The 26,316-nt window shown below is 46.8% G+C and overlaps 1 protein-coding gene across 1 annotated transcript in view; it reads right to left on the minus strand.

The window, feature by feature from the left end:
- The window catches only part of TIMP2 (TIMP metallopeptidase inhibitor 2), a 21,875-nt gene extending 3,511 nt beyond the window's left edge, over positions 1 to 18,364 (minus strand). The window contains exons 1-4 of the mRNA XM_063456246.1: positions 18,106 to 18,364; positions 4,170 to 4,270; positions 1,081 to 1,189; positions 844 to 968 (exon numbers count right to left, since the gene is read on the minus strand). Coding sequence (XP_063312316.1) covers positions 844 to 968; positions 1,081 to 1,189; positions 4,170 to 4,270; positions 18,106 to 18,241 — 471 coding nt within the window. The 5' untranslated portion in view covers positions 18,242 to 18,364. The remainder of the gene's footprint in view (positions 1 to 843; positions 969 to 1,080; positions 1,190 to 4,169; positions 4,271 to 18,105) is intronic.
- Positions 18,365 to 26,316: the final 7,952 nt, after the last annotated feature.

Consider the following 26,316-nt stretch of genomic DNA (forward strand, 5'->3'; position numbering starts at 1 on the left):
AAATCCCCAGCTTAATTCGGTCTCTGGGTAACCTGGCAAGGAGATCATATAATGCCAACACTTTCCATTTTCAATTAACCAACATCTATGAAAGTAAAAAACGGAGTACATCTAAATGTTATGAGATTAATCAGTCATGCCGACAGCACTGGGTGTTAACCCTTTCTAATATCGACAACTCAAAGACATGAATGTATACACTACGTAAATAACATTTCACTATTTAATAGAGTACGATGGATTTTGAGATAGTGCACAGTTTAGTACAGAGGTAGTAACGACACATTGGATGATATAGTCAGTCAATATAAAATTCCATCTATGCATTCTGCGAGCAGTTTTGCTAGAGAATGTATGGATTTGGGAAAAAATTAAATTACTTAAAAATAGATTCTATGCCGAAGAATTAAATGAAGTAAACCTCCCACAGACGGCCTTTTTACTCTCCACCCATATCAACCACATGCGCTTTGATTGCTATGGTAACTTCCTAGTTTGTGTGCCATCGCTGGATAGGAGGTATAGGTACGGAGTGAATGATGTCACTCCTTTAAGACACCAGCTCGCTGGCAACAAAGCCAACGTATCGGCGTCATGAAGAAAGACCTGCTTGGGGTGGGTGCCAAGCAAGGCAAATCAGCGAAGTGCAGGACAGACCAGAGCTGGGTGTTACAGAAGTGTGACACCTACCTCTGTATGGAGATCACAGCTGGGGAGCAGAGAGTCAGATAAGCAGTATAGATTCCCTTTAAGAAAGACACTGAGGTTGACAATGGGATTTCTTCACAACACAAATACAGGTCACATTTACATACCAGGGATCCTCTCTGAGTGCCCACTTACCTTGCATTCGCAGCCCATCTCATACCGCTGATTAAGGTTTTTCTTCTGAGTCGGACTCAGGGAGTCCCACGGGACAATAAAGTCACACAGTGTGATGTGCATCTTCCCATCTCCCTCCGCTTTACCTAGAGCCCGAGGCAGTGGAGAGAAGGATAGGATAAGATCTCAGGATTATACTCAAAGAGAGACAGCAAGATCCATAACACATTTCCCTTTAGTGCCAAAGCTTCCTCTTACCTGCAATCAGGTACTCCTTCTTGCCAGCTGTCTCCAGCGTTACCCCACACACTGCAGAGGATGGGGCTGTAAAGATGTATTCAATGTCCTTATCAGGCCCCTTAAACATCTGCGTAAAAAAGGTGGAGTATATTATTTTCTTTATCATTGGGTTTTGAATGTCTGGTGGGCAACAGTTTCTAATTAAAGGACAACTGTCACCTGAAAGCTATTCATTAATATAATAATCCTTTCATCAAGTTTTACAAGGAAATTTACATTTTTAAATAATGTTAAAAAAAAAAAAAAAATAGAGAAAAACTCATCCCGACCTTCTTCTCATTGGTATTACTCATGTAGCACCAACATAGTCCACAGCGCTTTACAATCAGAACGAGGTTACAATCTACGGCAGCCAGATATATAATGTTCGGTATCTTGACAATAGCACAATTACTGGCAAAGTGGTCTGACCCGAGTTTCCCAGTTCTAAGGCAGTAATGTTACCACTGCTGTAACCAGCCGATATGGCAGGATCCCTCGGCCATACACATGCACCTTGGGTTGGACTGTTTGCAAACCAACAGTTAGTCTTTATGGTCTACCCTGTAAGTAAAAATGTATTTCTTACAGCAGGAGATCGGTGGACTCAGAACAACCTCCTCTCACCTGACAGGGCCCGGATAAAGAAAGGAAAACGCAGATGGAAATTAAAAACATACCAGTTTTTCATTTTTTTATTCTCAGGGCTATGAAATGAGAGAGAAGAAGAGAGAGATAGGCCCACCTGGGGGGGGGGGGGGGAGGAGAGAGAGAGAGAGATGGGCCCAACCTAAGGGGAGGGAGGAGAGAGAGAGAGAGAGAGAGATGGGCCCAACCTGAGGGGGGGGCGAAAGATGGGCCCAACCTGAGGGGGGAGGGGGAGGAGAGAGAGAGATGGGCCCAACCTGAGGGGGGGGGGGAGAGAGAGAGAGAGAGATGGGCCCAACCTGAGGGGGGGGGAGGAGAGAGAGAGAGAGATGGGCCCAACCTGAGGGGGGGGGAGGAGAGAGAGAGATGGGCCCAACCTGAGGGGGGGGGGGGGGGAGAGAGAGAGAGAGAGAGATGGGCCCAACCTGAGGGGGGGGGAGGAGAGAGAGAGAGAGATGGGCCCAACCTGAGGGGGGGGGAGGAGAGAGAGAGATGGGCCCAACCTGAGGGGGGAAGGAGAGAGAGAGATGGGCCCAACCTGAGGGGGGGGAGAGATGGGCCCAACCTGAGGGGGGGGGGAGAGAGAGGCCCAACCTGAGGAGGGGGGGAGAGAGAGAGAGAGAGAGAGAGAGAGGCCCGACCTGAGGGGGGAAGAGATAGGACCAACCTGAGGAGGGAGGGGGAGAGATAGGACCAACCTGAGGGGGGGGGGGGAGAGATAGGACCAACCTGAGGGGGGGGGGGAGAGATAGGACCAACCTGAGGGGGGGGGGGAGAGATAGGACCAACCTGAGGGGGGGGGGAGAGATAGGACCAACCTGAGGGGGGGGGGGGAGAGATAGGACCAACCTGAGGGGGGGGGAGAGATAGGACCAACCTGAGGGGGGGGGGGAGAGATAGGACCAACCTGAGGGGGGGGGAGAGATAGGACCAACCTGAGGGGGGGAGGAGGAGAGAGAGAGATGGGCCCAACCTGAGGGGGGGGAGAGAGAGATAGGCCCAACCTGAGAGGGGGGAGAGAGAGAGATAGAGATGGGCCCAACCTGAGGGGGGGGGAGAGAGAGATAGGCCCAACCTGAGGGGGGGAGGGAAGAGATAGGCCCAACCTGAGGGGGGGAGGGAAGAGATAGGCCCAACCTGAGGGGGGGAGGGAAGAGATAGGCCCAACCTGAGGGGGGGAGGGAAGAGATAGGCCCAACCTGAGGGGGGGAGGGAAGAGATAGGCCCAACCTGAGGGGGGGAGGGAAGAGATAGGCCCAACCTGAGGGGGGAGGGAAGAGATAGGCCCAACCTGAAGGGGGGAGGGAAGAGATAGGCCCAACCTGAAGGGGGGAGAGACAGAGATAGGCCCAACCTGAAGGGGGGAGAGACAGAGATAGGCCCAACCTGTGGGGGGGAGAAACAGAGCTAGGCCCAACCTGAGGGGGGGGGGGAGAGACAGAGATAGGTCCAACCTGAGGGAGGGGGAGAGACAGAGCTAGGCCCAACCTGAGGGGGGGGGGAGAGACAGAGCTAGGCCCAACCTGAGGGGGGGGGGAGAGAGACAGAGCTAGGCCCAACCTGATGGAGGGGGAGAGACAGAGATAGGCCCAACCTGAGGGGGGGGGGGAGTGACAGAGATAGGCCCAACCTGAGGGAGGGGGAGAGACAGAGATAGGCCCAACCTGAGGGAGGGGGAGAGACAGAGATAGGCCCAACCTGAGGGAGGGGGAGAGACAGAGATAGGCCCAACCTGAGGGGGGGTAGGAAGAGAGATAGGCCCAACCTGAGGGAGGGGGAGAGACAGAGATAGGCCCAACCTGAGGGGGGGTAGGAAGAGAGATAGGCCCAACCTGGGTGCAGAGAGAGCGAGAGAGGCAGGGCAGAGAGAGATAGGCGGGACAGAGAAAGAAAGAGAGACAGGCCCGATATGGGCAAAGAGAAAGAAAGACGGGCCCGATATGGGCAAAGAGAAAGAGATAAGTCTGATATGGGCAAAGAGGGGTATTAAGTATAGGATCATTGGGATATCTTTAAACTGTCAGAGATACTGTTGGAGGCACCAGAGGACAGAATTGAAGAACATTGCTCTATACCAGCTTCACTCACATCTCATATAACACACTGATATGACAAACTGTAATAGCCTTTTATACACCGAGAGAGCAAAAAACATGTTATCAAAGCATACAACCTTCAGAGTGACACATTTAATCACTGAAATCCTAAAATTGTATCATCTGCAAATGTAATTTACATAAATGTGAGACAAAGCATGAAGAAGCGAAGACTGATCATGTTGGAAACCTTGGACCTTAAATACTTGCAACCATGACATCTTCTATGAGAGACTATTTGGATAAACATTACTAAGAATCCGTGATACTAAACCGAGTCTCATACACCCTGTGTGTTTGAGAGCGGTATGCCTTGTTTCCTACCTTGAGCTGTTTAATTTCATACTGGATCCTTTTGATAGGATTCCCATAGACGTCATTCCCACTGTTGACTTCTTTACCTATGATGGCTTTGGCGCGGATCACTGCATGGAGAGATTGGAATAGATTAACAAGGTGGCCTGCTATTTGCTCAGTGATTATCATGTCTACAAATGTTAAGAGGAAGGAAGTATGGTCAACCCAGACTTCTTATCAAGGTATCAAATGCGAGTTTTTAGCATCTTGGGCATCTCGGTGACTGGGGTCCAGCCAATGTCCAAAGACTTCCTTTGCAACAAAATAATTCCTCTAGGGCAGACGGACAATCAAAATGCAACACTTACAAATTTAAAGGTTAGCTTGGCTTCATGCCAGTTGTAGTTCTGCAACATCTGGGGACCTTCCATTTGCCCATATCTGCTCTAGAACATGGCTTCACTGGCATCACACAACAAAGACAGGCCTCAAACATATATTTTAAATAATATTGTTTTAGGAGTACACCACCACATCTTGAGAATATCACATAGTGTCTAAAGTATAGTTGCAAAGAGCACACAAAGTACGAAGGGTAAGCTGTAGGTGTTCTCCTTGAATCGCAATGGGTGTCAGTGATTAATTGTGGGTAACAGTAAGATTGAGCTCATGTGCTGCTGAATCACTAGAAAAAAATGCATCCAAAATCTGAAAGGATTTGTTCGGAACAGAGGGTGTCTTTGTGAAGGGAACTGCTACTCTGCAGTTTCCAAGCCAAAACCAAAGAGGGACGCAGCCAAAAGAGCTCGTGTGGATACACGATGGGAGAGGGTGAGAGATACAGAGAGAAACAAGAAGCAGAAAAACAGACATACGTAAAAGGAGGTGGGAGAAGGGAGTGAAACGGGGTTGCAGTGAGAAATTGAGAAATAGATGTAAACACGGAGAAGAAAGTTGCACAGAAACAACGATTAGAAGGAACTGCCAAAAGCAGGATTAGTAAAGGGTGGGTAATAAACAAAGAAGGATTCAACGAGGGTTATATGAGAGTCCACTATATCAGAGCACTAGACACCCTCCTTCCCAATTCTCTCAATCAAAATCTGTAGCTTTACCCGTCATCATTTCTGTGGCAGGAACGCTGCCTGACTGTGAATTGCCCTTTCCTATGTGTGGATGTACTCTCCTGGAATGTATGTTTTCCCTTGTTAATTTTCCCTCTTTGTAATTTTCACATTGAATCCTGCAAATTGCTTATTAACCACAAGGGGACGCACCGGCGCAAGGAGCCCAGTGCGCCAGACCACCCCGATACTCAACTTAGAACATGTGGTTAGAACGTTCACACCTCGCTAACAAGGTGTGAAAATCGCAGACCACAAGGAAAACAAGCGGCGCGTGCTTCCTCTAGTTGGCTGCCGGTTTGTATCGCCAAATGCCCACCAGGGGGAGCATTGGCATTCCGAACCGGCCTGTGCGCACTGTCTTCGATCCCAGTGTCGAGGGGTTCATACTACCCACTCCCAACGGAGCTATAATCACTATTTACACCCCTACCTGAGAGCTACGAGGCTAGGCTTGTAGCTGCCTAGGAAAACTCTCAGGTGGATACCAGCGTAGTGATATCAACCCTAGAGAGCGATGCGCGCCAGCAGGGAATCCCTGGGGCTGTGAGGCGCTCTCACGGCCACAGGACCCCAGTGGAATGGGAGAAGGAGCGCCCATTCAAACTGGGTTCGCGACATTCTCCTGGTTGGTCGACCCGAGGGAGCACCGATTGGTCGCTGCAAGGAGCCGACGACCAATTGGAGCAGGAGCCCCCGTTCAAACGGGGTTTCACGCCCTTTCTCCCGATTGGGCGGCGAAACCCCTCCCCGAGCACTCATTGGGCAAATTTGTTTCTCGCTGCTCAGCAGATTGGTGCCATCGGGTTTTGCGCCCTGTGTTCGGATTGTGCGGGGAAACCCCTCTCTTCCCCGGGCCCTGATTGGTCTCGCGCCTTTCAGTGGATTGGCTGTTGCTTGGTTTGGGCGCGAAGTTTGAACTCACCGGACCAAACCAAGCAACACTGTGGAACTGATTTCGGGGGTGTACAGAGCCGCGAGCCCCAGACTTTAGACACTGGTATCTTGGGTTCTGTACACCCGATAGCCCCACTATTTGCAGAGATCCCATGTGGGACCTGGGGCTATCTTACAATAGATGTTTTACCTGTGTGACCCCTTCCCTCCCCGGGATGTTGAGCCCCAAAGTTTACCCCCTTGTATGGAATGTGTTGGCCTGTGTGCTAGTGGTATCTCCCAGAGCGGGAGATGGTTATCTGCAACCCAGCCCCCTCCTGCCTGGGATTGTGTTGCATGGGATGGAGACCCCCTGTGGGGGTCTGTGCATAAAATGCTGTGTCAAACGTTGTACCCCTGGAACTGTGTGTCGTCCAGTTACTGGGGGGAAATGGGTCTCTTAATACATTAATAGCGGGGGTAACCAGCAGAGTTACCCAGGTCCCGCTACAATTTCTTATCCAAGAATTTGAACTATATTTTAAAGCAAGAGACAAAAAGGAACAACCGAATAATGAGATATCAGGTAAAGGAAAAAAAAAATAAACAAAAGCGCACACAAAAATAAATTACCAAATCAGCACTGAGCTGGCCAAATAGAAATGAAGAAGGAAACCAGGTCTGATAAAATCTGTCTGACATGGGCAATACATGGGTGTGGCGGAGAACATTAAACGTGGACTAAATTTCTCACTGTGACGAAAACAAGCATGAGGACGAAAAAAAGGCCAAATTTTTTTTTACCATATTAGTACAAAGCAGACGAGGCAGCATCACCTGGCTGGGGCCGTCACAAGACAAGAAACTGGATTCTGGAGTAAATGGAAACATGTGCTTGCTGGCCTCGGCCAGCCAAATTAAAAATACATTCTTTCCTCTATTCTGCTATTTCATGGGCAGAGAGTAGGAGGAAACAGCTGTAATTAAGAAGCACATGACTGTAAAATCTAGTTGAAATATAAATATATTTTATATAGCTGTGGAATGTCACATGGATTTCCTGTAGTAGAATTACTTAAAAAAACAACAGCACTTTAAATATCAAAGTGAGTGGAGAGGTACGAGAAGGTTATGTGCCGTAGGTGGGGACTGAGTGGGTGCGGATGAGCAATGCGAAGAGGTGAGTGGGGCTGGCGTGTTTCTCGTTAAGTGCCGTATCACAGTCAGTCCTGATGGTCAGCAAAGATCTTCCTCCATCCGGCCACAGTGTGGTCTGTAGACTTCCTGAGAAATGTGTTTTCCTCACCAGGCCACAAAGCTAGAAATATGACACAGAAGGCGAGGAGGGATTTGGCCAAATATCCATGCTAAGCACTGGGGGAGGTGGGCATTTATCTGAGTCACAAAAAGGAAAAAGCCAAGCATTTACTGACTCAGTAGAAGAGAGGTAGCATCGCTCATACTAACTCAAGTCAGCAAGACAGACAGCTAAATCAGAGGAGGAGATAGCACAAATGTCAAAGAAGGGGACACCTAGGCTATTTCTAGGTCACAATAGGTGATAGCTGGATTTCCCTGAGTCGCAAAAGGAAATTTACAGACTGGATCTAATCAGGAGATAGGTAAACATTTACTGATTGTGAGTCATAACAGGAGATAGCTGGGCACTTGCTGAATCAGAATCGGAGAGAGCTGAACCTTTATGGACTCTGGGTGTAAGCAAAAGATAGTTGGACATTTACTGGGTCGGAATAGGAGATAGATGGACATTTACAGCGTGAATTGAAACTGGAGATAGCAGAACATTTATTGGGTCGGAATAGAAGGTAGTTGGACATTTACTTTTTTTTGCAACTGCAGATAGCTGGGTATTTACTGAAGCTGAATCAGAACTGGAGGTAGCTGGACATTGATGGACCCTCTATCCAAGCAGGAAACAGTTGAACTTTTACTGGGTCAAAATAGGTGATAGGTGGACATGTACGGATTATGAATCTAATCAGGAGATAGCTGGACATTTACTAACTCTGGGTCAGAATAGCAGATAGCTGGACAGTGACTGGATCAGAATAGGAGATGGCTGACATTTACAGGATCAGAGTACTAGGCAGCTGGATATTTACAGATTCTGGGTCAGAATAGGAGATAGCTGATCATATCATGATCCTGGGTCAGAAAGGGGGAAAATGGTTTGTATAGTGACTCCCAAGTCTGAAAACAGAGATAGGATGGTATTTACCATCTGTAAAAGTAAGACTATAGACACCAAAACAACTTGAGCTTAATCAAGCACTTTTGGAGTGACGTGACTTCCACAGTCATCCTCAACACTTCCTGAAAAAGAACCTAGATATTTTAGGTACGTATATTGCACAGTATGTTTAATCTCAAATTTCGTATCTCGTGCTCTGTTTATAGGCTCCTATACCCTGCAGGAGCCTCAGTGTGTCATTAAAGTACAAATTACATAGCAGGAAACAAGAAATAAATAAATAAAACTTCTAAAGCAAGTTAAGATCTTATTGCAAGAGAGAAGCTTGTGTGTTCCCTTCTGCCGCCAAATCCCGAGCAGATGTTTTTTTTTCGTTTGGGGGCACCTACAGAATAAAGCCAAAAAAGGGGTTGGATAAACCATTTACATCTTTTTTTGATGCAGACTGTGTCAGACACAGCCAGGGGAGGTGTGACAAGGAATGCATAAACAGAAAAAAAAGTGATACAACTCCTAAACGGCACGGAATTAGGTAGTGAGACTACATAGGCATGATCTACACACCAAAACTGCTGTACTAAGATAAAGTTGTTTTGCTGACTATTTTAGTGACTATATTGTCCTTTCTAATCTCTGGCCGATCAGGACTACTGTTTAGGGGCATGACGTTTAGGGGTCCCCGCAAAGCGATTAGGACCATGCCAGCTGATTGCTTTGGACCTGCCATTGAACAGGCAATAAGGAACATATTTATTAAATATTGCATTGTGGTACATTTAAGCGCAAAACTGCTAATCTGAATGAACAACTTAGTTTCGAACGTTTCAAGCTAACTCTGTCTTTGTCAACACACACAGTATGGGCAGAACCAGCATGCAAAAAGCCCATTAAATAAGAAAATCCTTGAATTACATCTGCATAGGTATGCTGGGAGTTGTAGTCTATTGGAACTGGGGTACTGAAGGTTGGCTACTGGTGGACAGAATAAACACAAGCCTTATTGTAATATCATAAAGTAATATAAAAAAAGTATTATATATATATATATATATATATATATATATATATATAATTAGTTTTTTTAAATATCGAAATATTTCACAAAATAATTAAAATCATTTAAAAAAAAAAAAAAAAAAACCATTATGCAAAGAATATTAAACCGAGGCTATTGCAGATAAAATATAATTATGCATCGTATAAGTTATGGTTGAGCTGTGGATCATGGGAATTGTACTGAAATCAACTTAAGGTAAATCCGGCCCTAAACAGAGCAAGACAGATCACATACAATAATCTATATACAGATTTACAGTGACAGACTGTATACACTCACAGAATGCACCCCACAAACAGCTCACTCATACAGATCGCTATCCCAGCCTCTCACCTACTGTTTACACATTTTTCCACATTTGTCTCACAATAACTTTTTTTTTTTTTTTGTATTTTCAGCCTTTCCTAACTTTACCCATTCAGATACCGTTAAAGAGGAACAAACCCCCAAGGCCATAATAAACAGTATGATAACGCGTTCTTCCGTCCCTATTAATGTAATTATTGGGAGAGACAATGTTTTGTCTATATAACTCCAAGGTTGTATCAGCTTGTAAAAATATTACAGATCAGATACAAAATGTAACAAATACAGTAACATTAACTAGCTCGATTTAGGAATCTGTACACTTTGTCAATCCTAGACACACTGCGCATGACAACTACTACGCAGTTATATCCCTGGATACATTGAGAATATGGAGATATTTAAAGATGTTGCAGGACCCTGTAACCCCGTGTCTTTATTGTAAAGAAAATTATTTATTTTACTTTGAAATATTTTTTTCCCCTCATTTAGACGACATTTTCTAAAAATAACGACGTTTATGTATTTTCAAAGTTTATCCCATAAGAAACCCTGACATAGTTTGTGGTTCTTTCCCTGACATCACTGATTTGGTAAAAGAACCTGCTCGGCAGGAAATACAGGTGTGTTTAGATATGTGTAAACCTGAAGGACGGGTTTGGATAGATGTTTCAGGAAAGATGACGGAGTCCAAATATTTAAAGACTTTAAACATAACTGTCATTTAAGCAACATCTTTGACTCATTTTCTTATTATAGAATTTTGTGGGATGTATGAATCACTATATATACATACATACATACATACATATATATATATATATTTATATTTGGACTTAATAAACAGAAAATTGACAAATGATAAAGTGAAAAAATATAATAATATTAGCTGTCAATTCACCACACTTCATTGTTTAGTATATACGTTTTATTTATATAGGTATTTTAAAAAACAATTAATTGGCAAATGGACAATGACTACAAACAAAGGCACAAGGAGTGTTGGAAATCAAAATAGCAAAATGGTCTGCATAGATAATTTGTAATAATCCATAAATACACCACTATCGATTTATACAAAGGTTTGAAATGGAATTGTTTATTCCTTAATAGGAATGAGGTAACAATGAACTCATACTCATACGAAGTCGAATGAGCTGTATTACCTTCACCGATAATTCTTAATCTAACCGTGACCCTGTAAGTGAGAAATGCTACGATATCTTCCAATAGAAGGTGATGCCCTTAAACTATCTCCTTTGTAGTTAATGCTTCACATATAGAGGCGATACAGGTTGCCAGGACCCCCCTCAGCCTCGCTCACTCCAGGTTAATTTAGGTCTGCCTTTTCCCTACACACGGCAAAACGAGGACTCGAGGTGGGTCGATTGGACTGATGATTACAACAACTGTTCTGCAACTAAGTATTTTTTTCAGAAAAATTACACCGTAAACATGTTTACAAAACTGTATGCAGCACACGGCACAAAGTTTTACGCTATATGACATAATGATACGCCATTGTAATATGTTAACATAGGTGGCTCCACTATCACTTGTACAATATTGAAATCTGGAATACCGTCTCAATGTATTTGAAAACCCCTTGTCATATGCATACTTGTATCATTCCAACATTGTCATAAAAACAGAAAAGCATTTCTATGTGAATGATCCACACTACAATGTATGTTTTTGGATGTAACAATAAAATGCATAAATAAAATAAATACAAATAAAACCCTTTTCCTCCCTATCCCATGTGCAGAGTTTGTTTCAGTTAGTCCTCTTATCATCCTAAACACTAAAGCCGGTTCCCACCCATCGGTGATGCCAATTCCATGCTAGTACGAACTTCGCTGGCTGTCTTGCACTTTACGGGAGCCTGCAAGGCTCAAACGCGCAGTATTCTTCAGCCAGTATGTCATTCCAGGACATATATACAGGCTGCAAGAGCAGTCTGCAAAGCCCGATATACAGATAATGCCTAGTTTTAGCCAGGAATATTTATTTTATATTTGCACTCACCCAGCATTTTGAGACTTTGTATTATCCAAAAATTCCAACAGATTTCTCAACACCCAAACGCAGTAATGACGGTTTGTTATAATATTTCATAACAATGAAACATTGCAAGACATATATACCTTATTACAGTCTCTAGAAATGTTTATCTTACTTCAATATTTTTTAAACAAACCAAATGTTTATATTTTTGTAAATATAACGAATTTAGTTTTGTTTGTAGTTATGCCTGAATAGGAATTTGTTCTTCTGTACTAATTTTACTCATAAGCTATGCATCCATTGTGTGTTGTTTTGTTTGGTTTTGTTTTTTTTAAATAGTTAGCACACTTTATTTTATGTGAAGGAGCAAAGCCAAAATAACCGAGATGTAAAAATCTGTTTTTGGAGACTCTTCCAAAATCTACTACTTCTTGAGATGTAAAAGCTTTGATTTTGTGTCTGTTTTACACAGAATGAGATCAGGGCCTCCTTCCCTCAGATGCTCCTAAATGGAATTTAATTTTTCATGGTATGACACAGTGAAAAGGATATCTGGAGATCAGCAATGGGCGTACAGAGAGGCTACAAAAATTCCAGGCCACACAGGTTTAAACGCTGGTTCCTCCCTAAATCAACAGCGGTCGCAGTCACAACTATTTTATAGGAAACAAACCGTACAGAAGTAATCTCATCTGGAACAGGGGAACTGCACACAGCTAAAAAGAGAGCAAGCAGCGAGGCCTAGCTAAATCTGATTGGAAATATACAAAAAATAACACAGATCAGAGACTCAGGCAACATCATTTGGAAAACCAGATTTTGGTTTTATTTTTTATTTGCTACCTAGCAACACTAATGCTAGCTCCCATCAACAACAGCCCAGTCACCTGTTGCCAGCTCCCTGCAGTACACAATACCAATAGCACTAAATGACAGCTTCCCATGTTCTCATCACCAGCAATGCACAAGGTCAGGTCTTAGCAAGCAGAAACCAGCAGCTACAAGTACTGCATGCAAGCTCCTATCAGTACTCAGTGCCACTTGGTAGAGGTACCCAATATGTGCAGTGCCCAGTACAAGCACCCAGCTGTACCCAGCTCTCATCACCACACATGCCAGCGACATCACCACCCAGTGCCAGCATCTAGCAGTATCCAAAACCAGCAATACTCATGCTAGCTTGGGCAGTATCTAGTATAAACTCCCAGTGATCCCCAGTGCCAGCACACAGGGATACCCAGCGCCAGTTTCCAGCAGAACCTAGTATGAAATCCCATTGATACCACATAGTGCCAGCCAGCTTGCATTAAGACAAAGTGCCAGCTGAACCTAGTATTAACTCCCAACTGACACCACAAAGTGCCAGCAAAGAGTGATACCCAGTGCAAGCACCCGGTGAGACCCAGTGTCAGCAGTACTTAGTATTAATTCCCATTGACACCACGCAGTGCCAGCACCGAGTGATACCCAGTGCAAGCACCCGGTGAGACCCAGTGTCAGCAGTACTTAGTATTAATTCCCATTGACACCACGCAGTGCCAGCACCGAGTGATACCCAGTGCAAGCACCCGGTGAGACCCAGTGTCAGCAGTACTTAGTATTAATTCCCATTGACACCACGTAGTGCCAGCACCGAGTGATACCCAGTGCAAGCACCCGGTGAGACCCAGTGTCAGCAGTACTTAGTATTAATTCCCATTGACACCACGCAGTGCCAGCACCGAGTGATACCCAGTGCAAGCACCCGGTGAGACCCAGTGTCAGCAGTACTTAGTATTAATTCCCATTGACACCACGTAGTGCCAGCACCGAGTGATACCCAGTGCAAGCACCCGGTGAGACCCAGTGTCAGCAGTACTTAGTATTAATTCCCATTGACACCACGCAGTGCCAGCACCGAGTGATACCCAGTGCAAGCACCCAGCTCCCAGTAATGCCCAGTGCCAGACCACTGACACCCAGTGCCAACTCCCAGACATATCCAGTGCCAACTTCCAGTCATTGCAAGTGCCAGTTCCCAGTACCAGTTATGCCCAGCACCCAGTATTACCCAGTACCAGTGATGCCCAGCTCCCAGCATTACCCAGTACCAGTTATATTCCCGGTGATAGTATTATCCAGTATCAGTTATATTTCCAATGTCAGTATTACCCAGTACCAGTTATACCCGGTATTACACAGTACCAGTGATGCCCAGTACCAGTTCTATTCCCGGTGTCAGTATTACCCAGTACCAGTTCTATTTCCGGTGTCAGAATTACCCAGTACCAGTTCTATACCCTGTATTAGTTATACCCAGTATTACATAGTACCAGTTCTACCCACTATTACCCGGTGCCAGTTATACCCAGTATTACCCAGTACCAGTTATACACAGTACCAGTTCTATTCCCGGTGTCAATATTACCCAGTGTCAGTATCACCCAGTACCAGTATCAGTTCTATTCCCGGTGTCAGTATCACCCAGTACCAGTTCTATTCCCGGTGTCAGTATCACCCAGTACCAGTTCTATTCCCGGTGTCAGTATCACCCAGTACCAGTTCTATTCCCGGTGTCAGTATCACCCAGTACCAGTTCTATTCCCGGTGTCAGTATCACCCAGTACCAGTTCTATTCCCGGTGTCAGTATCACCCAGTACCAGTTCTATTCCCGGTGTCAGTATCACCCAGTACCAGTTCTATTCCCGGTGTCAGTATCACCCAGTACCAGTTCTATTTCCGGTGTCAGTATCACCCAGTACCAGTTCTATTCCCGGTGTCAGTATCACCCAGTACCAGTTCTATTCCCGGTGTCAGTATCACCCAGTACCAGTTCTATTCCCGGTGTCAGTATCACCCAGTACCAGTTCTATTCCCGGTGTCAGTATCACCCAGTACCAGTTCTATTCCCGGTGTCAGTATCACCCAGTACCAGTTCTATTCCCGGTGTCAGTATCACCCAGTACCAGTTCTATACCCGGTCTCAGTATCACCCAGTACCAGTTCTATACCCGGTCTCAGTATCACCCAGTACCAGTTCTTTTCCAGGTGTCAGTATTACCCAGTACCAGTTCTATTCCAGGTGTCCGTATTACCCAGTACCAGTTCTATTCCCGGTGTCCGTATTACCCAGTACCAGTTCTATTCCCGGTGTCCGTATCACCCAGTACCAGTTCTATACCCAGTGCCAGTATTACCCAGTTCTATACCCAGTGCCAGTGTTACCCAGTTATACCCAGTGCCAGTATTACCCAGTGCCAGTGCTACCCAGTTATACCCGTGTTAACCAGTGCCAGTGCTACCCAGTTATACCCAGTGCCAGTGTTGTCCCCAGTTGTGTCCCCAGTGCCACCCAGTTATACCCCGTGCTACCCAGTTATACCCAGTGCCAGTGTTACCTGGTTATACACAGTGCCAGTGTTACCCAGTGCCAGTGTTACCCAGTGCCAGTTTTACCCAGTTATACCCAGTGCCAGTGTTACCCAGTGCCAGTGTTGTCCCCAGTTGTGTCCCCAGTGCCACCCAGTTATACCCCGTGCTACCCAGTTATACCCAGTGCCAGTGTTACCTGGTTATACACAGTGCCAGTTTTACCCAGTGCCAGTGTTACCCAGTGCCAGTTTTACCCAGTTATACCCAGTGCCAGTGTTACCCAGTGCCAGTTTTACCCAGTTATACCCAGTGCCAGTGTTACCCAGTGCCAGTTGTACCCAGTTATACCCAGTGCCAGTTTTACCCAGTGCCAGTTTTACCCAGTTATACCCAGTGCCAGTTTTACCCAGTGCCACCCAGTTATACCCAGTGCCAGTGTTACCCAGTGCCACCCAGTGTTACCCAGTGCCAGTGTTATCCAGTGCCAGTGTTACCCAGTGCCAGTGTTACCCAGTTATACCCAGTGCCAGTGTTACCCAGTGCCAGTTATACCCAGTGTTACCCAGTGCCACCCAGTGCCAGTGTTACCCAGTTATACCCAGTGCCAGTGTTACCCAGTGCCACCCAGTTATACCCAGTGCCAGTGTTACCCAGTGCCAATGTTACCCAGTGCCAATGTTACCCAGTGCCAATGTTACCCAGTTATACCCAGTGCCAGTGTTACCCAGTGCCAGTGTTACCCAGTGCCAGTTATACCCAGTTGTGTACCCAGTGCCAGTGTTACCCAGTTGTGTGCCCAGTGCCAGTGTTACCCAGTTGTGTACCCAGTGCCAGTTATACCCAGTGCCAGTTATACCCAGTGCCAGTTATACCCAGTGCCAGTGTTACCCAGTTGTGCGCCCAGTGCCAGTATTACCCAGTGCCAGTGTTACCCAGTTGTGTGCCCAGTGCCAGTGTTACCCAGCTGTGTGCCCAGTGCCAGTGTTACCCAGTGCCAGTTATACCCAGTGCCAGTTATAACCAGTGCCAGTGTTACCCAGTGCTACCCAGTGCCAGTGTTACCCAGTGCCAGTGTTACCCAGTTGTGTGCCCAGTTATACCCAGTGCCAGTGTTACCCAGTACCAGTGTTACCCAGTTGTGTGCCCAGTGCCAGTTATACCCAGTGCCAGTGTAAACAAGTTGTGTACCCAGTGCCAGTTATACCCAGTGCCAGTTATACCCAGTGCCAGTTATACCCAGTTGTGTGCCCAGTGCCAGTTATACCCAGTGCCAGTTATACCCAGTTGTGTGCCCAGTGCCAGTTATACCCAGTTGTGTGCCCAGTGCCAGTTATACCCAGTGCCAGTTATACCCATTTGTGTGCCCAGTGCCAGTTATGCCCAGTGCCAGTTATACCCAGTTGTGTGCCCAGTGCCAGTTATGCCCAGTGCCAGTTATACCCAGTTGTGTGCCCTGTGCCAGTTATACCCAGTTGTGTGCCCAGTGCCAGTTATACACGGTGCCAGTTATACCCAGTTGTGCCCAGTGCCAGTTATACCCAGTTGTGTACCCAGTGCCAGTTATACCCAGTGCCAGTTATACCCAGTTGTGTGCCCAGTGCCAGTTATACCCAATGCCAGTTATACCCAGTTGTGTGCCCAGTGCCAGTTATACCCAGTTGTGTGCCCAGTGCCAGTGTCAGTTATACCCAGTGCCAGTGTTACCCAGTGCCAGTTATACCCAGTGCCAGTTATACCCAGTTGTGTGCCCAGTGCAAGTTATACCCAGTGCCAGTGTTACCCAGTGCCAGTTACCCAGTGCCAGTTATACCCAGTTGTGTGCCCAGTGCAAGTTACACCCAGTGCCAGTGATACCCAGTGCCAGTGTTACCCAGTGCCAGTGTTACCCAGTGCCAGTGATACCCAGTGCCAGTTATACCCAGTGCCAGTTATACCCAGTGCCAGTTACACCCAGTTCCAGTTACACCCAGTGCCAGTGATACCCAGTGCCAGGTATACGCAGTGCCAGTGTTACCCAGTGCCAGTGTTACCCAGTGCCAGTGTTACCCAGTGCCAGTTACACCCAGTGCCAGTTACACCCAGTGCCAGTTACACCCAGTGCCAGTGATACCCAGTGCCAGTGATACCCAGTGCCAGTGATACCCAGTGCCAGTGTTACCCAGTGCCAGTTACACCCAGTGCCAGTTACACCCAGTGCCAGTTACACCCAGTGCCAGTTATACCCAGTGCCAGTGTTACCCAGTGCCAGTGTTACCCAGTGCCAGTTACACCCAGTGCCAGTTACACCCAGTGCCAGTGACACCCAGTGCCAGGGATACCCAGTGCCAGGTATACCCAGTGCCAGGTATACCCAGTGCCAGTGTTACCCAGTGCCAGTGTTACCCAGTGCCAGTTACACCCAGTGCCAGGTATACGCAGTGCCAGTGTTACCCAGTGCCAGTGTTACCCAGTGCCAGTTATACCCAGTGCCAGGAATACCCAGTGCCAGTGTTACCCAGTGCCAGTGTTACCCAGTGCCAGTTACACCCAGTGCCAGTTACACCCAGTGCCAGTTACACCCAGTGCCAGTTACACCCAGTGCCAGTTATACCCAGTGCCAGTGTTACCCAGTGCCAGTTACACCCAGTGCCAGTTACACCCAGTGCCAGTTACACCCAGTGCCAGTTATACCCAGTGCCAGTGTTACCCAGTGCCAGGTACACCCAGTGCCAGGTACACCCAGTGCCAGGTACACCCAGTGCCAGTTACACCCAGTGCCAGTTACACCCAGTGCCAGTGTTACCCAGTGCCAGTTACACCCAGTGCCAGTTACACCCAGTGCCAGTTACACCCAGTGCCAGTTATACCCAGTGCCAGTTATACCCAGTGCCAGTGTTACCCAGTGCCAGTGTTACCCAGTGCCAGTTACACCCAGTGCCAGTTACACCCAGTTCCAGTTACACCCAGTGCCAGGTATACCCAGTGCCAGTGTTACCCAGTGCCAGTTACACCCAGTGCCAGTGTTACCCAGTGTTCCCCGGTTGTCTCACCGATATCTGCGTTACAGAAGGCCTGCTGGGGGTGCACGGGGGAGCAGCTGCAAGCCTCGCAGAATCTGTCTGAGGGCCACAGGAGGACGAGCAGGGCCACGGGGGCCAGGAGGCCGGAGACCGGGGCCGCTCGCATCTTCAGAGCCGCATGCAGAGCGCGGAAGGCGGAGGATGAGCGGCGGAGACCGGAGCGGGCTGGGTGTGAGGGAGACAGGCTGGCGGGGACTGACTGCACCGAGCGGGGGCGGAGCTACGGGGAAACCACGCCCACAGTGAGGCTGAGCTACTACCAAACTCCGCCCACAGGGGCTGGGTGTGAGGGAGACAGGCTGGCGGGGACTGACTACACCGAGCGGGGGCGGAGCTATGGGGAAACCACGCCCACAGTGAGGCTGAGCTACTATCAATCTCCGCCCACAGGGGCTGGGTGTGAGGGAGACTGGCTGGCGGGGACTGACTGCACCGAGCGGGGGCGTAGCTACGGGGAAACCCCACCCACATGGGGGGGGCTGAGGTACCATCAAACTCCGCCCACAGGGGGCTGGGTGTGAGGGAGACAGGCTGGCGGGGACTGACTACAGAGAGCGGGGGCGGAGCTACGGGAAACCACGCCCACGTGGGCTGACCTACTAACATAAGTCCCACCCATAGGGGAGTCAGTGGGCGTGGTGTGAGGTGTGTGTTGTACATACTGTGTGTATTATATATAGTGTACATACTGTGTGTATTATATAGTGTACATACTGTGTGTATTATATAGTGTATATACGGTGTGTAATATATATATATATAGTGTATATACTGTGTGTATTATATAGTGTATATACTGTGTGTATTATATATAGTGTATATACTGTGTGTATTATATAGTGTATATACGGTGTGTAATATATATATATATAGTGTATATACTGTGTGTATTATATAGTGTATATACTGTGTGTATTATATATAGTGTATATACTGTGTGTATTATATATAGTGTATATGTGATGTAATTCCAGTAAAATACAAGTTTAGCAGGCTAAGATTGCCACAAGGCATATGTATGTATATGTGTTTGTAGTATCAGTTAGTTAATTACACGTAGCTAAGATACTGTTATCACTGTACTGACCAGGTGCAGGAATGTAAGAACTGGAATTACGCGTCCCTCTCCTTTGTATCAGATGAGCCACGTGGTTAGACCGGATGGATGAGTTTAGACTCTATTTATTAAATAGGTTAAGGGTATGTGTGGGTGTAGTTAATTGTGGGAGGAGCTACAGTGCTATATAAGGAATGTACTCTATGTATTCAGTACTCAGACTTTGCTGTATTTTGGTGACGCTAGTCCCTCTGAGTCCCGATCGGTGATCCAATAAAGAATCTCTTCCTTCCTGAAGAAACCTGTGTCCATCTCTCTGTGCTTGGCTTCCGTCAGTTTCTCCGGTATCATTTGGTGCATTGGCCGGGAAGCTCATCGTTCAACGGTAGCTGAGAGGCAGAGGCGTGAGACGGTCTATCTTTGCCCACGTTCTCTACGGCTGCACCCCTGAACTTCTGCGTGGACCTCCCTTCGTCTCGGCGCCACTGGTCTGTTGTCCAGGAGATCATCGGCCTCTACGTGAGAAGTGCTGGGGTGTCCCCGTCGATGAGTGTGAACTCAGGTTCAGGAACGAGGAGGTAAGACAACTGCTGTTTTAGACGGCAGGACCCACTAGGGGTATACCGATTGTGCGGTAGGCCCAAAGGGGTTTTGAATCTGTGTATCTGCCCCCTCTGTCGGAGGGAAGGAGCGAAGGCGCACCGCTCGATCGAACGCTCTTTAGTCAGACCGTTTGATTTGGTTAGTCAGGCGGGGTCCAGGTGTAAGATAGCCCTAGCCGGACACCGGTGTCTTGTCTAGACTAGCGTTCTAGGGTGTATATTACGTTCGCTAGGTCGGAGGGACCGGGAGACTAAGCGGCGCCTGTGTAAATTCGGTTCGCTAGTTCTCATCCTATCTGGGCTAAGTGGGAAGGCGTGTAAATTTGGAACCCACTAGACTTTTGATAGTGCGACTAAGAGGCGCCTGTGTAAATTCGGTTCTCTAGCTCGCTATATATGTGGTGATTGGGCAGTGTGGCTAACCAAAACGGGTGTATATAGTTTTAGGTAGTCCATTCAAGGTACTGGCCAATAGTTTAGTTGGGAATTGTAAATGTGTTAACGATTGTTTTAGTAAAGTGTATATCTTGTTAGATAGCGCGAGCTCAGCCGTCTAGCGAGAGTGTTAATAGTGTGTTGCTGTATTATAGTGCACGGTACCATAACCCTGTATATTTACTGACATTATATAATAAGTACTAATCATTGTCGTCCATTGCATGTTTAACACCATAACCACTAATAATTGTATTGTGACCTTAACTTGTGCTTTGACCTATGCTAACCGTACTGTAACCGCTATTTGTAAAAGACGATGTTACTGGGGTGTGTTATAGACGGGTAATTCGTATATAGAGAATTATAGCGTGGGTGACTGTATAGTTACGCCAAAGGGCATAATATTGATTATATAGTGACTGGTGTAACAGCTGTGTGTGTACGGGAATTCCCTGAGTGTTTATTGTTATTGTGTACGTTTCACTTGGTAACCGTACCACGTGGTGCTGTTGCCAGAGGAAACGGGTGTGACTGTTGAATAGTACGCGTGTATAGTATTCGTTGTCGACGACGTTCCATTGTTAAGTATGGGTGCGTCGCAGTCAACGATTCCGGATCCCTTAGGATGTATGGTTAAGAATTTTAAAAAGGGATTCAAAGTTTGTGATTTTGGGGTAAAGATGTCTCCTGTACGTTTGGTCACTTTGTGTACTAGGGAGTGGCCTACTTTGGTTGCGGCATGGCCGCCACGTGGCAGTTTGGATCCAACTCTGGTACAGCGCTTACACGTGGCTGTATCAGGTAGGCCTGAACTTTACGGCCAGTTTCCTTATATTGACTGTTGGAGACAGGCCGTAAATGACTCGCCAAAATGGCTCCAGACATGCCACGAGGAGCAGTGTCGCCTCATGGTAGCTAGGACTTGCTCGTCCACTAGGACTGGTGTTAGGCCCATTTTGGACACGCCCCCTGAGTCCGAGATCCCTTTGCCGCCCCCTTACTTTCCGTTAAGAAGAAGTGACGCAAACGCAGGAAGTCCTGCACCCCTCCCCTCATTACCCTCATCCACTTCCGCTTCCTCCTCCAGTACAGGATCCACCCCCCCTCGTACTAAATCTCCCCTTCCGGAACCAGAATCCACCCCCATTAGAAACGAATATCCTGATTTGGCGCCACTTCAGACTTCCGGTCAAGCTTCATCTAGCTCGGCTCGAAGTGTTTTATTTACGACCTTTTCCCAAAACCGACCTCCCACATCCCCATACCCTATCTCTCCCCGACCGGAACCCATGACTGACGCCTCTCTACGTAGCCCCATCCAAACCCGACAGTTGACTGGTGCCCAACAATTAAAGCACTATCAGATGCCTCTTCGTCTGAATCCCGGGTCAGCTTATATCGATGCCGCAGGTCAAATGGCACACGCTGACCCAGTCTTCGTATATGTCCCATTTACCACAACCGATCTTTTAAACTGGAAGACCCATAATTCCTCGTATACTGAGAAACCACAAGCTATGACTGATCTGTTCACCTCAATAGTACAGACGCATAATCCGACATGGGCTGATTGCCAGCAGTTACTAATGACTTTATTTAACAATGAGGAAAGGACAAGAATAAATCAAGCAGCCATTAAAGCATTAGAGGATAGAGCCCGTGCTTTGAACCAAGCCAATCCAGCAGCATGGGCCGCGACACACTATCCCAACACCGATCCCGATTGGAACGTAAATGGTGCTGATATGGTTCAACTCAGAGCCTATAGAGACGCTATAATTGCTGGCATGAAAGCCGGAGGAAAGAAAGCCATTAACATGTCGAAGACAGTTGAGGTGATCCAGAAAAGCGATGAAGCGCCCAGTGTCTTTTATGACCGATTATTGGAGGCATACCGCTTGTATACCCCCTTTAATCCGGAAGACGCAGACAATTCCCGAATGGTTAACTCCGCCTTTGTCAGCCAAGCATACGGAGATATTAAGCGCAAGCTACAAAAGTTAGAAGGGTTTGCAGGTATGTCCATCACCCAACTAATGGAGGTAGCAAATAAGGTCTATATGAACAGGGATACAGAAAGTAAGAAAGAGGAAGAGCGCAAGATGCGTAAAAAGGCTGATATGCTAGCGGTAGCGATCGCAGGCGTAGATAAACGGGGCCCAGATAGAGGCAATAATAGATGGAGTAGGGAGCCTTTGAGTAGGGATCAATGCGCGTATTGCAAGGAAGAAGGGCATTGGAGGAACGAATGTCCGCAAAGAGAGCAGTACGAGAGAGACCAACCCAGGGCAGGCTACGGAAACTTTAGAGGTAGAGCGAGAGGTAGAGGAGGCCCCGGAGGGAGTAATGGTTATAGAGGGAGTAATGGGAACAGAGGAAGTGTTAGGGAAGACAGGTATATTCCAGCAGCGCAAAGGTCCCGCGATAGAGAAGGTAGGGACTTTGTAGGATTGGCTGACACTGTCATGGAGGACTATTGATACCGACCGGGCTCCATCCCCCTTGGTCGAGCGGAGCCTATGGTCGATGTATCAATAGGGGGGAAAAGGAGTGCGTTCATGATCGACACTGGTGCTGAACATTCAGTGGTGACTAATCTAGTTGCTCCTCCATCTGGAAGGACTATTACTGTGATAGGAGCAACTGGAAGAAGTGCTGAAAAACCGGTTCTTAAAAGTCGACTCTGTACATTGGGAGGCCACGTAGTAAAACACCAATTCCTTTATATGCCTGAATGTCCAGTCCAATTGCTGGGACGTGATATGCTATCAAAATTACAAGCGCAGATTACGTTCCTACCAAATGGAACAACATCCTTAAAGTTTAATGGACCTTCAGGTATTATGACTTTATCCGTACCAAAGGAAGAAGAGTGGCGACTTTATACAGTGTTGACTAGCCAAAACCCTAGGAGTGATGAGACATTGTTTAACATACCAGGAGTTTGGGCAGAGAACAACCCACCAGGACTGGCCCGCAATATTCCACCAATAAAAATTGAACTGAAACATGGGGTTTATCCAGTGAGCCTAAGACAATATCACATTCCGCAGAAGGCTAAGAAGAACATCCAATCCTATCTGGATAAGTTCATACGGTATGGTATCCTAAAATTCTGTACTTCCCCCTGGAACACCCCATTGCTGCCTGTTCAAAAGCCCGGTACAGATGAGTATCGACCTGTACAGGACTTAAGAGCAGTCAATGATGCGGTTGTTAGCATACATCCAGTTGTACCCAATCCATATAACCTGCTTGCTTTAATTCCGGGCGGGGCTACTTACTTCACAGTCTTAGATCTCAAAGATGCCTTCTTTTGCCTCCGAATTGCCGCAGAAAGCCAATGTATTTTCGCTTTCCAATGGGAGAACGCTGTAACGGGCTCAAAACGCCAAATGACTTGGACAAGACTGCCCCAAGGGTTTAAAAATTCACCTACCCTATTTGGTTCAGCTCTAAGTCAAGATCTACTGGATTTCGAGTCTATCCCAGGAGAATGTGTATTGTTACAATATGTAGATGACTTGTTGATAGCAGCAGTTACAAAAGAAAAATGTCAGCAAGCAACGCACGATCTACTACATATTCTCTGGAAGGCAGGATACAAGGTGTCCAGGAAGAAGGCTCAGTTGTGTTTGCCAACTGTCAAGTATCTGGGATTCCATATCTCTGAAGGTCAAAGGATTATGGGGCCAGAGAGAAAAGAAGCTGTCTGCCAAATACCAATACCCAAGAATAGAAGACAAGTGCGAGAATTCTTGGGGGCAGCAGGCTTCTGTAGGATATGGATTCCCAGCTATGCGATACTGGCAAAACCTCTGTACGCAGCCATCAAAGGTACAGAGCACGACCCCTTCTTATGGACCCAAGAACAGCAAACGGCATTTGAAGATGTGAAGAAGGCTTTGATGAGTGCCCCAGCATTAGGTCTACCTGATCACACACGACCATTCTACTTATATGTACACGAGCAAAGAAGAATGGCTGTGGGAGTATTGACACAGTACTTGGGATCATGGCAAAGACCTGTTGCCTACATGTCTAAGCAACTGGATGCAGTGGCCAGCGGACTTCCACCTTGTCTAAGAGCCGTAGCTGCAGCCGCCCTGCTAGTAGCTGAAGCCGATAAACTCACTCTGGGTCAAGAACTTTATGTACGAGTCCCACATGCAGTACAGACGTTGTTGGATTACAAAGGAAATCATTGGTTTAGTAACAGCCGTATGACCAAGTATCAAGCAATGTTGTGTGAAAACCCAAGAGTGCATTTAGCTACCCTTTTGCCGCAACCTACTGAAAGTCAACATGATTGTTTGGAAGTAATGGATGAAGTATTTTCAAGTAGACCAGATCTTCGTGATTTTCCCATCCAGAACCCCGATGTTCAATATTACACCGACGGCAGTAGTTATGTGAAAGAAGGGATCCGCTATGCAGGATATGCAGTGACAACAATAGACAAGGTGATAGAAGCTCGGCCACTGGCGAAAGGAACATCAGCACAAAAGGCAGAATTGATAGCACTAACACGAGCGTTACAATTGGCTGAAGGTTTAAGAGTGAATATCTATACGGACTCTAAGTATGCGTTTTTAACCACTCATGCCCACGGAGCTTTGTATAAAGAAAGAGGACTACTGAATTCAGAAGGCAAAGAAATCAAGTACGCAGCTGAAATCCTACAACTATTGGAAGCAGTGTGGGAGCCGAAAGAAGTCGGTATCATACATTGTCGAGCGCATCTGAGAGGAGATGGTGATGTAACCAAGGGAAATCGGATGGCAGATAGTGCAGCTAAGCGTGCTGCTGAATCAGGAAGACAGGAGTATGTGGGGCATATAGCTGCTCTTATACCAACTCCACTGTCTCAATGGACTCCAGTTTATACAGCTCAAGAAGAGGAGTGGTTAAAGACTGAACCGGGAAAGTATTTGGAGAACAAGTGGTATCAGCTAGAAGATGGAAGAATAGTTATACCAGCATCACTAGCAGTAGAAATTGTCCAAAATTATCACAACGGGACACATTCTGGGAGAGACAGTACTGAAGAATCTCTCAGGAAACATTTCTACATACCAAGATTGTCCAACTTGACTCAGGCCATTGTACGTAGATGTGTAACGTGTGCTAAAAATAATGCAAGACAAGGACCAGTAAAGCCACCAGGAGTCCAGTTTATGGGGGGACTCCCCATGTCCGATCTACAAATAGACTTTACAGTGATGCCTAAATCGGGTGGACATCGTTACCTGTTGGTAATTGTGTGCACCTATTCAGGTTGGGTAGAAGCATGTCCTACTCGTACAGAGAAAGCAGGAGAAGTTGTGAGATTCCTGCTACGAGAAATAATACCCCGATATGGACTACCCTGTTCTATAGGATCGGACAATGGTCCAGCTTTTGTTCATCAGTGCCTACAACAACTGACTCATATGCTTGGTATAAAGTGGAGGCTTCATACTGCATATAGACCCCAGAGTTCTGGTAAGGTAGAGAGAATGAATAGAACTATAAAGAACCAGTTGGCTAAAATGTGTCAGGAAACCCAACTTAAGTGGAACGTTCTCTTACCCATAGCTTTATTGCGAATCCGCAGTACCCCTACCAGAAGGATGGGCCTCTCTCCTTTTGAAATCATGTATGGGCGACCACCTCCCGTACTTGGTAACTTAAGGGGGGACTTGAGTCAGTTGGGAGAAGGAATTACCCGGCAGCAGGTTGTAGAGTTGGGTAAGACTATGGAGGAGGTACAGAAATGGGTACAAGATAGATTACCTGTGAATATTTATCCCCCTGTTCATAGTTATCATCCAGGAGACCAAGTGTGGATTAAAGAGTGGAATAATGTACCGTTAGGGCCCAAGTGGAGAGGTCCTTATGTTGTTCTTTTGTCTACCCCTACAGCGATAAAAGTAGCCGAAGTAACTCCGTGGATACATCACTCCAGGGTTAAACCAGCAGCAGTCGATTCTTGGCAAGTTACAGCAGATCCAGAGAATCCCTGCAGGATCCGGTTGAAACGCACTACTCAGTCGGAGTAACGAGGAATTATTGTGGATTACAAATTTTATTGTTACAGGTGTG

Source organism: Pelobates fuscus, chromosome 5 (assembly GCF_036172605.1).
Source record: "Pelobates fuscus isolate aPelFus1 chromosome 5, aPelFus1.pri, whole genome shotgun sequence".
NCBI classification, from domain to species: Eukaryota; Metazoa; Chordata; class Amphibia; order Anura; family Pelobatidae; genus Pelobates; species Pelobates fuscus.